The sequence below is a fragment of the Falco biarmicus genome, chromosome 2 (genome assembly GCF_023638135.1).
Source record: "Falco biarmicus isolate bFalBia1 chromosome 2, bFalBia1.pri, whole genome shotgun sequence".
Taxonomy (NCBI): Eukaryota; Metazoa; Chordata; class Aves; order Falconiformes; family Falconidae; genus Falco; species Falco biarmicus.
The window spans coordinates 98085360-98097709 of NC_079289.1; the positions used below are offsets into that span (position 1 = coordinate 98085360).

The 12350-nt window shown below is 38.2% G+C and overlaps 1 protein-coding gene across 12 annotated transcripts in view; it reads right to left on the reverse strand.

Moving 5' to 3' along the window:
- Positions 1-12350, reverse strand: part of STS (steroid sulfatase) — a 135646-nt gene that overhangs the window by 36371 nt on the left and 86925 nt on the right. For all 12 annotated transcript variants that reach the window (XM_056329950.1, XM_056329944.1, XM_056329939.1 and 9 more), the window contains one exon: positions 10588-10709. In XM_056329950.1, the coding sequence (XP_056185925.1) occupies positions 10588-10709 (122 nt within the window). The remainder of the gene's footprint in view (positions 1-10587; positions 10710-12350) is intronic.

Sequence of the window (12350 nt, forward strand, 5' to 3'; positions counted from 1 at the left end):
TCTGGATGTCTTGTCCTCTAATGGTTTGAGACCACATAAAAAGCTCTGAAATCAAAAGAAAGGTCACTGTACTGGAATGTAAGTTTTTCTCAGGCTGAGGAATCAAATATTGATTATTCACTGATTATTGAATATTTCTGGTTATGATGTCTTTCTAAAGTACTGATCAGGACTTACATTCAGAAGCAACTACACAGTACAGAGTGCACATGATCCACAGATGCACACTGGCCTCCAGCATAATATTGTCCAAGTGCAACCACCCTCTGAGCATCCACTGTTTTCTCTACAATTATTTCTTCTGCCTTTCATAGCATGGTCTTTTAAGGCATACTAGGAGTCATCTTGCTCTCGGCAGTCAGATTTCCAGGGAATTTCTCTAATAAACAAATATTTTGGTTTATTTTCTAGAGTCATAGTATGTTAGAGGCTGTGGCACACAGAATACTCTATGTGGGTTGTGCATGTTTTAACTACTTCCCTAGAAGAACATTGCCTAAGACAACATATGCCATTTAAATCCAATTTTAAAATTAGGATGAATCAGCACTGTGTTCTGAATGAAACATGCAGAACGCTTCAGGCTCAAATCCAACACTGACCTAAAGATATTTTTGCAAGTGCAATGCTCCAGAAATCATTACAGACCCACTTTTTATGTTACTTGGTAAGCTGAAATTAATTTTTGAAAGTTGCAGTGCATTTTTATCTACTCTTGTATGTGTTTGTTGCTGTTTATATTTTTTTTACTATTTCTAACTTTATAAATAATATAATAGATAAATAATAGATAAATATAATAATAATAAATATATAAATATAATAGATAAAAATAGATATAAGAAGAGGGAAAAAATAGATTAAAAATTACCAGATATTTGTTCTAACTCGGGTATTTTTTTCTATTGAAGGGTTAGCTATGGAGTATACAGAAAAAAAGCCCAAAAACCTGTAAGATTTTTCTTTTGTACTGTCACAAGTGCATGACACAGTATCTGACAGGAAGCCATTGAAGCTGAAGTTTAAAAAATACTGAATTAGCTACTTAAATTTTAAATGCCTTTGGCTTTATATGATCACTGAAACCTGTCAACCTTTCTCTGTTCACTAAGAACATTACTAATTTAGGTCAAGATATCTTGGATTCAATAGACCAATATGTTATGGTTTCTATTTTTATACGAAGAAAAAGCACTATGATATGGTCACTGAAAGTCTGTGTGTATAATGTCAGTGTCAAAGGACATTTACCACGGTCTTTCACTGGGGGAATGGCTCTCTGAGACAAAATTATTCTTACATGAATATTACTATGACTAAAGAAGTCTATTCTTTCTGGCTAGAAAGCAAAAATTCTTGTGACAGTAGGAAAATCTTACTCCTTCAAATGTTTATGCTTTCCTTCTTATCCTTTCCCATCTGTTCTTTTCTGAGAAAATACATGAGGTTGGTACGATAAGATTTGATTTAAAAAAAAGATATTCTCCTTGTAAGAAAACAAAATGTTTCCTTGACAGCAGTTATAGTCACATGGTAGTATTATGTCTCCCTTTCAAGATGTTGTGCAAAAGAAGAAAATCTTGCATCAAACTTCTGTTAAATTTACCCTTTGTGTTGTTAAATAATGAAAGGAACTATAACTGCCAGCATTCTCAGGGTCAATGTGATTCCTTCCTAATCTGTAACAGCATTCTCCAAGTTCTTTGTTCATGACAGAGAAGGCAAGCAAACCATAAATGGAAAAAGCTCCTCAGGGAAGCAAGAAAAAGAACAGGAAAAAGCTAGACAAGGATATGGGTATGGGTTCTTCCAATGGGTCTGCTGGGTATGACAAGTATACACCACAGTCTGCATATGAAGCTACCACAGGATTCATTCACAGAACCATAGAATGGTCAGGGTTGGAAGGGACCTCCAGATATTAGGGACCTGCTAAAGCAGGTTGCACAGAATCGTGTCCAGGTGAGTTTTTAACATCTCTTGAGAAGGACACTCGACAGCCTCTCTGGACAGCCTGTTCCAGTCCTCTGTCACCCTCAGAGTAAAGTTTTCCCTCATATTCAGATGGAACTTCTTGCATTTCGGTTTGTGCCCTTTGTCCCTTGTCCTGTCACTGGGCACCACTGAAGAGAGCCTGGCCCCATCCTCTTGACACTCACCCTTAAGGTATTTGTAGACATTGATAAGATCCCCTCTCAGTCTTCCTTTCTCCTGGCTACAGGCCCAGCTCTCTCAACCTTTCCTCATCAGGGAGATGCTCCAGCCCCCTGACCAGCTTTGTAGACCTCCCTGATGGACTCCCTTCAGTAGTTCCCAGACTCTCTTGAACTGGGGAGCCCAGAACTGGACACAACACTCCAGATGTGGCCTCACCAGGGCAGAGTAGAGGGGGAGGATCACCTCCCTCGATCTACTGGCCATGCTCCTCTTAATGTATCCCAGGATCCCATTGGCCTTCTTGGCCACCAGGGCACACTGCTGGCTCATGGGCAACCTGCTGTCCACCAGGACTCCCAGGTCTTTCTCTGCAGAGCTACCTTTCCAGCAGGTCAACCCACAGCCTGTACTGGTGCATGGGATTGTTCCTCCCTCGTGCAGGACCTTACACTGGCCTTTATTGCACTTCACCAGACTCCTCTCCACCCAGCTCTCCAGCCTGTTTGTGTCTCACTGAACAGCAGCGTGGCCGCCTGGTGTATCAGCTGCTCCTCCCAGTTTTGTATCATCAGCAACTTTTGCTGGGGGTACACTTGGTCCCTTCATCCACGTCGTTGATAAATAATTTGAACAGGACTGGACCCAGCACTGACCTCTGGGGAGCATCGCTGGCTACAGGCCTCCAGCTGGACTGTGCCACTGACCACAACCCTCTGAGCTCTGCCATCAGCCAGCTCTCAATCCAACCCACTGTCCACTCATCTAACACACACTGCCTGAGCTTACCTGTGAGGATGTTACAGGAGATAGTGTCAAAAGCCTTGCTGAGGTCAAGGTAGACAACATCCACCACTCTCCTCTCATCTACCCAGCCAGTCATTCTATCATAGAAGGCTGTTAGGTTGGTCAGGCGTGATTTCCCCTTGGTGAATCTATGTTGACTACTCCTGATAACTTTTCCTCCACATGATTTGAGATGACCTCCAGAATGAGCTGTTCCACCACCTTCCCAGGCATGGAGGTGAGGCTGACTGGTCTGTAGTTACCTTGGTCCTCCTTCTTGCTCTTTCTGAAGACTGGAGTAACATTGACTTTCCTCCAGTCCTCAGGTACCTCTCCTGTTCTCCATGACCTTTCAAAGATGATGGAGAGTGGCTTGGAAATTACATCTGCCAGGTCTATATGGTAGATTCACCATATGGCAAGTTCACCATATGGCAAAGAATGCAATGAAAAAATTATTCTCTCATTACTAAGAAAGTAATAAGAAAGTGGGTGGAAATAATTTCCAAGAATTTATTGATTTAAATTTCTTATTTATATTAAGTAGCAGCAATATTAAGAGATACCTTTAAAATACCAAATATTTAGAGATACCTATAATACTTTCTACTTTAGAGAAAACAGAACTGTTAAATTACTTTGTGGATGTCTGAATTATTATGTTTCTTAAATGCTCTATGGTGACTGAACAAGACAGGGATGGTATTTTCAAATAGAAGTATATTGTCACCACTTACACTCCAAAATACCTTACATACAAATCAATGCATTTCCATTTGCTAGTGACATCCACTAGCCTCACCTACCCTTACAATGAGAACTTGACTGTAGAAAAAATCTTTTAACCTGGTTCTGTAAAGCTTCATAGATGTTTCCCAATTTTTGTTACCTGTCTAGACTCCATCTCCTGAACTCCCTGTCTCAGGACAACATTGTGTTCACAAGTTACTTCTTTAAAAATATGAATTCAGTTTACAGTTTTTAACTAATAAGACTCAATAGGATATTACCAAAAACGAAGCTAGGAATGGCACTGTAAATATGCAAGCCCTCTTTATTAACAAGGTAACCCTTATTACCCCTTAAGGCATGCATATCATAGTCCATTTGAATGGTAAGGAAAAGTGCAAGGTATTGCTCTTCTTACTTTCGTTTCTCCAGAAACTGGTCTTATTTTAATTCCATTTCACATCAAAGGCTGTACCTGTCCAGACCAGACGTTGTTAGGAAATGGCCCCTCTAGGCAGATTTTTCCTGCTTTGTCCTCTCTTTATTATGACTCCAATGTCTTTAGTCAAACTAAACCTCGAAGAAACGCTTCAAAAAACCCACTATTCTGTAAATTTATCTTATGCATCCAGTCTGAAAACTGCAAAACAGAAAATATGCCTCTTTCATTCTCTTTTTGCCCGTTTTTAACCTGTAACAGCTGAAACTGCAGAAAAGGCTAAATGCACGACAGGGAAGTTTCCATCATCCCTAGCTACAGAACAAAAGATGTCTCATGAACTACCATAGACAGCTGGATGCTGGAGGACATTGCAACAGCCAGGAATCTGAATAGCTATGAATTCTGTGATAATACAGAATGAATCCATGGTTGGTCAATTTGATTGAACTATTTTCAGTAACTGTAGTAGATCACAACATACAAAAAACCAATAATAAACAATGATTGAAATGTATCCAGTTTGTTAAGTGAGGCAAAGTGGAAAAGTTTTATGAAAAGATTTTCAGTGAACTTCTACTACCTTTAAAAGTTATTGTATTTGCATGATAAGCTAGTTTGGTTCTATTGTCTAGTGGGCTTCAATTTAACTTGCCATAGCAAGTCTTTTTTCTCTTTTGTTTACTGAATGACATTTTCCACTGAATAATGAAATCCATTTTGAAATAGAAATGGTGAAGTGCTGCTAGTAAAGTCACTCTAGCATTTATCAGAAACATTCATATATTCTTATTAATAGTACCAAAATACCGTGAAAATCATTATGTCTTTATAGTACAGAATGCACTGCGTTACATTCCTCGATGTTTATTACACAGGATTATAATATATTTCCTCTTTATCAAATAAAAATTTTGCACACACAAAGATGCTGTAGTTCCATTAAACTGCAGATTTGCTCTGTAACTGATGAATTCTTTCCTTATAATTAAGTTGTCATAGCAATGTATTTTTAATAGTACTGATTCGTATGCTAGTAATGTTCTGGAGACAGAGCTCTTTGATAGTTTTTTAGTATTCAGTTATGCTAAATTATAACTTTAACAAGTACACAGGTACTGGTCTACTTGCACTAGCAGAAGAACACGCAATCAGACTTAAAAGAAGGCCAAAGCCTAATCTGACATCCACAACTAAAAAAAAGCTACATAAAACTTTGTGTGGCACAGCTCAAGAAAGTAAAGGCAGATCCTACACCTGTTTTCTTTTAAATGTAAATGCTTAATGAATCCAAAACCTGTAAATTATTACACCTTCCTAGGCAGAAAGGGAAGTTCTGGGTCTTTCTCCAAATATGGTATTTTCTTATATTGGTAGTTAAATGCTACCCCGGGCAACAGTGGTGAATAAGCTTTGACAATGGAAAATCACAGTATTTTTAGCATGTCTTTCTCTCTGGTTTTTTTTAACAAATCAATTACATTACACATATTTATAAAGTTTCAAAATAACAGGAAATCATACTTTAAGGACTAGAACTGTATGTCTTGGCTGTTTTCAAGGCACTGATAGCAAGTGTCAGCATGCACAAGTGTGAGAGAGACAAGAATCATGAGGAAAGAAAATTGCCTGAAATGTCATTCTTTTTTTTTAATTCAGAATGTGCAGAATAATGTGAATTTTTCTTTTAGTATCAAGCAAAATATAAATGAATCAAAGACAGATTAAGAAAAAAATTGGTGTTAGCTTATTTTCTGTGGCTGAGAAAGGAGAAAAGTAGAAGAAAGAGAGATTCTTTTCCTCATGTCTCTCTAGAAAGGATAAGGCTTAAATTTTGAAGTGTTAGTTGAGAAGAGCATTGTGTAGCACATATCCTCTAAATGCTCCTTCAAAGGGCTGATGAAGGAGAAAGTAAATTGTGAATGCAATAACTGAACTAACTAATATGTCTTAATGCAGATGTCTATTGATTTGGTTATGAGGAACATTTAGCTTCTAAATATATAAATGTAAAATGGTAATTGTTCACTCCGAAGTTTCTGACCTTCCTTAAATGATGTGAAGAAACATCATTCTGCTTAATTCAGGCCTCTAGAAGCTTGTAAGCAAGGGAAAGGTGTGCAAGTACTATAAATTTAACATACACAAAATTTACCTGTTTCATATATATAGCCTAAAAGTAAAAAATTAAACCAAAGTAAGGGTTTTTTGGATTGAAGCACAGTGGAAATCTAACAATGCTAAAGATAGTTACTGTGGGAACTGGAGTGATGGAGGCAACAAGTGACCAAATGGCCAAGAACTTTTGCTTCCCTTTCAATTCCTAGTATATGTATTTTTCTTCAGGATCAAAGGTAATCTTACACTTTGAGTGGCTAGGAAAGAAAGTGCAATATGCTAGCTGAAGCTGACATACAAACTAAGACTTCCCAGAAAATAAACTTAGTAAAAAATATGAGAATATATGCATTAATAAGTGCATATATGCAATCTTTAAAATTAATAGAAATGACACATTTAATGGTGGGTTTAGTAGTCTATAATCTAGTCTCAGATTATTTGTAAAACTGGGTCCTTCTAATAAGGGCCTATCATCAGACCAGTGCAGAAGATACTGGACATCGCTGGGGTTATTAATTTCACACTATCACAGTTTCTTCTGCTAAGCCTCAGGTCCAGTGGGAGGCAGAGCTGGTCAGCATTTGGCCGGTATTCACAGGCATAATCTCCAGGTAGTACATTTTTACACTGTTCCAAAGTAGCTGTAGTCAACTGCTCTGTTTTCAGCTGGGACAGAGTTAATTTTCTTCCTAGTAGCTGATACAGTGCTGTGCTTTGGATTTAGTATGAGAATAAGGTCGATAACACACTGATGTTTTAGCTGTTGCAGAGTAGCGCTTACCCTAAATCAAGGACTTTTCAGTTTCCCATGCTCTGCCAGTGATCAGCTGCACAAGGAGCTGGGAGGGGACACAGCCAGGGCAGCTGACGCAGGCTAGCCAAAGGGATATTCCATAGCATAGAGTGTCATACTCATTATATAAACTGGGGGCAGTTGGCTGGGAATGTGCCAATCAGTGCTTGGGGAGTGTCTGGGCATCGGTCAGCAGGTGGTGAGCAATTCTATTATGCATCACTTGTCTTTCTTGGGTTTTATTCCCCTCTCTCTTGTTATCTCCCTTTTCATTACTATTATTGTTGTTATTATTAAAATTATTTTATCTTATTTCAATTATTAAATTGTTCTTGTCTCAACCCACGAGTTTTACCTTTTTCCTGATTCTCCTCCCCATCCTACTGGGAATGAGGGGGGAGCGACTGAGAAGCTGTGTGGTACGTAGCTGCTGTCAGCTGGGGTTAAACGATGACATCAACCTAGCTAACTATCTGGAGAACACAGATCAAGAACAATACAAGTCTCTCCTGATCTAAAAGGTAATTTATAGAACACAGAAAGAGACAACTGTTCCTTGATATTTTTTTCAATAATTTCCTGATTTTTCTTGGATAAAGAATATTACACCTTCAAGACAATCCTTAAGAATATTAAATATCTGTTTCTGGTGGTACTCTGTGAATTAAGTGCTATTCACCTGGCTACAGTCATTGGCAAGGTGCAGCTAAAAGATGAGAGATCCTACAGCCATTTCTGGACACTGGAAGATGTGTGTGTTTATGGAGGAATCTGGGCCATAAATGTGTTAGGCATGGAATACATGCAAAGATAGGAATGGTGATCAGTCTATACCCAAACCCTGAAGACTAACAGCCCTGTAACTGATAACAGGAGCATGCTGAGGTTAAGTGAAAGTTGCACACTTTTCCAGCTTTCTAGTCTGTCTTTAATGAACATGGCCTCATTCACTTTCTTGGATGTATTCCTAAGTATAGGGAATGTACTGTTGCTATAGGATACTTCTAATTTAGTTCTTTGCTGCTAGGCAAGAGCTCTGCAACATTTTGAATTAAATGTTTGAAATAATTGCTTCTCCAGGAAAAAAAAAATAAATACAAGGCATTGCATTATATTTCTGCTTTATTTGTTTTCATTTTCACATACTAAAATATCACTTAATAGTAGCAGAAATAGTGACTGGATGACTTTGAGATTAGCTGTAAAGAACAAGCTTTGGTGGGAGGCTAGGAAACAATAACAGTCTAACTAGTAACATCATGCACTTTGAACTTATCAATTGCTTCAGACAGAGCTGCTGAGATATCAGAAGAAAAACCAACTGTACTTGGTTTTCCACACAAGTACCCACAGCAATGCAGACAGCTTCAGGTGCATGCAGCTTTAATGCAAGTGTATTTATCTCTATACAACAACATGGGAGACAGGTGAACAGAGGCAAACCATTGGCTGAGTGCAACAAATACCTTTGAAATATGATTGCATTGTCTACAGGGAAGAGGCATTTCTGAAGATCTGAGACTGAAGAAGTAAGAAAGAAGATGTTGAGCATTCCCAGAGGGCTGCTACAAAAGAGAGTAGAGAGGAATACCTAGCTATTGCCTGCTTTCACACTCCGATGTAGGCTGACAAGGTACTATACCAAACCCCCTTTGTGCTGGTTTTGGCTGGGATAGAGTTAATTTTCTTCACTTAATTTTCCTATGGGGCTGTATTTTGGTTTTGTGCTGAAAACAGTGCTGATAATACAAGGACGTTTTTTATTATTGCTGAGCAGCGCTTGCACAGTGCTAAGGTCTTTTCTGCTCCTCACCTCACCCCACCAGTGAGAGGCTGGGGGTGCACAAGTTGTTGGGAGAGGACACAGCAGGGACAGCTGACCCCAACTGACCAAAGGGATATCCCATACTGTATGATACCATGCTCCACATATAAAGCTGGGGGAAGAAAAAGGAAGTGGGGGATGTTTGGAGTTAGGTGTTTGTCTTTCCAAGTAACCGTTACGTGTGATGGAGCCCAGCTTTCCTGGAGATGGCTGAGCACTTGCCCGACCATGGGAAGTGGTGAATTAATTCCTTGTTTTGATTTGTTTGCGTGTGTGGCTTTTGCTATACCTTTTAAAATGTCTTTATCTGAACCCATGAGTTTTCTCCCTTCTGGTTCTCACCCCCATCCCACTGGGAGGGAGGGAGAGATTAGCTTTGTGGGGCTTAGTTGCCAGCTGGGGTTAAACCATGACAAATTTCTATACAAAAATCATCCCAGTGTTATGAAAATATTATTGCCAAATTCTGAGTGGGCTTTCCATTTTGATTGCCTTGGAGAACGAATAAAGGGAGAACCACAATCTACATTGTTGCCCCTCAAGTAAATACAAGAGACTAGTCCTTCATCATCACTCCCCTTCATTTCCCATTAAACTCCCCTTCAGTGAATAACAAAGCTGATCCTTTCCTCAGACAAGGGGTACTTCATCTTGCAAAACATACATAAAGGTGTATGTTTGAGAAAAACAGCTTTTCTGCCTGCCTGGAGCTCTGCCTACTTCTCTCCTTATCACGATGCAGAGTAATTTCCTTCAACCCTGGGTACAAAATAGTATTAGATACCACAGCTTCCGATTGCTTGTTTTTTCCCTTAGGATTATTCATCAAATGGAAGATACATACACAAAGTAGTGGTAAATAAATGTTATATGTAATACTTTCCCTTTTCCTACTTTAAAGTTGAAGACAGGTAGAGAATCAGCCTGCAGATGACCAAGAAGACAAAGGTTTTGACTCATTTTAAGTTTGCACATTAACTATTAAGCAAGTTCTTTCCTAAGGTACTTAAATAGTGATACGCCAAAGCTTGGCCTGGATAATCATTCTGAAGCTGTAACACAAATCATCAAGTTGAGTGTCAACTGAGATGAGACAAATGTGTTTGACTTCAGCACAGAGATTTTCTAGAAAGGGATATATGAACTGGCTCATGTAGAAGTTGCTACCAGAGACAGTGAGCTGTTAGTTAAAAAGGAGCAAATCAGTGGGAAATGCTTTTTTCCTTGGCCTACCAAGTGGAATTAGATAATTTATATAAAGCATTAAAAGGGATCCAAAAGACTGTTCATTTATTGGATAGTTATGCCTTTGACTCAGTGATTCTCCTACACTTTGCTATCCCAATAATAAAAATGGCCAGGCAGACATCATACTTGTGCTGTTATTCTAGCAAGCCATCCTATTTCCTGCACATTTCCAGGAAGTTGCAACAGATATCATTCTGTAACTATCTCTGAGGCAATTTAAAAAAAAAACCAAAACAAAACAGTATTTTCAGACACCACATATTTCAGTATTGTATTGATATGTAATGTTAATGCATAGCAACAAACTAATGTCAAACAGTAAAATGGTGAATAGGCACATTTTAGTAAAAGAAAAGTGAAAAGGAAGGAAAAAGGTGAGATATTTTAAAGATTTTTTTTGTTAATATATCCCAAGGCTTTTTCCTGAGTCTTTTCAAGCTGCAATAAAAGTTATATGAAATATTTAAAATATGAACAGGCAAGTTTCCTTACTGTTTCCTGGATGCCAGCGCACTGCATTTAAATATGCATTACAGTAATGGAAGAGAAATTCATGCTTGGATCGGGTAACTTTTCCTTGAAGTAAGGGGATCAGATCATGTCCATCAATAATTCTGAGTAAGAAAGCATTTCAAAATCAGAATAACCCAAACCTTACTTTACTGAGAATATATTATAACTCTGCATTTCCACTACTAAAAAATAAATCCAACAAAAATAAAACCAACACCTCCAGTTGGTAAATTTGGAGAAAAGCCTTCAGGTGCTCTTCCCCTTTGATTTTTACATTATTTAAGGAAACATTAATTTTACATTTTGCCATTAGGAATGGTTGTTTCTTCAATCCATTTTTATCTTTTTTTTTTTTTTTTTTCTTTTTCCTGTGAAAGTGACCAGACGTGAATAAATTGCTAAAACCTGTTCCTCCATGTACACCTGCTCAAGTTCTTTGGGAGCAGTCTGGCCAAAGTAACCCTAAAACAACCATATGCTGTGCTGTTGTCAGCATCCCTGGAAGTAATGGTAAGAACTCTGTCCAGCAAATTATGTATTCCAGACTTTAAGACAGAAGTAGCAATTTCAAAGTTCAAAATGAACTATGTTTAAATATGTATTTATCAACTACACACATACACACACATATATATATAAACATATATATATTTAAATACAAATTCTTTAAATGCCACTGGATAATTTTGTTCATGCTTTGAAGGAGTCAGTCAATTTACATCAAAATGGAGTTATAAAATAAGCAAGGCATTTAAATGTTTCCATAAATTACACCTCTGAGTTGCTGGAATCAGCCAGTAGGGGAAAAATCACAATCTGTATTTTTGACCTGGTGTGAATTATAAATTTTACAGGAAGTTATATAGGAAATTAATTTTTGCTGATATACAGATCAGCAGGTAAAACTTTTTTAGGCATTTTGAGCAACATCTCATAAATACTTTCTTTAAACTTTAAGGAAGTTTAAAATGTCTGGTTTTTCATTACCATGTAAAACCCTTTTCACATTAGTGTAACCACTACAAGACAGGGAGCAATTTCATTTAAGCCATAAGGTACATATGATGATTAAATACTTGGCTGCAATTGTATGCAACAGCACCATTCTGAGTAAGATTCTTCTCAAAGGATGGGCAGCAAAACACCCTGGAATTCCTAAAGCTATGTTGTTGTCTTATTAACTGCTTTCTGGGTACATCCCTGTCAGTGGGGGTCTGTTGAATTACAGTCTTTCCCACTTTCAGTTTATCCTGTTTTCTTGCCTGAGTAATGCACTCTTGTCTCCACCCTGCAGGCTTGCTCACCATCAGGCTGAGAGCAGGACAGATGCATGTCTATTGAACAGTTTCTGTTCTACAGCCTGTTGATGGGGAAAAGGGCATCTCCAGCAGTACGGCTACAGTACTCTTGGGTTCCCACATACTCGTTTCAGGGGGATATATGAGACTTTTCTTTCTGATGTCTTCTTTTTCTTCTTTAACTAGGAGCACCTCCTCCTTTCGTTTTTAACCTGCTCCCTTCCAGTGACTGAATCCTAATCACAGTCACTTCTATTATTTCTCAGGAAGAAATCAGTGCAGTGACAGGAATTCAGCTGCTGGATCAAAAATGCTTCAAGCTAGACCATGACCTACCATGAAGCAGTAATTATGGCACCTTGTCTACAAAGAAGAATCAAGAGTGGAACAACTTGCAAGTGGAAGTTACAGAAGTATATTGGGATTTCTATAAAAAAGATCTAA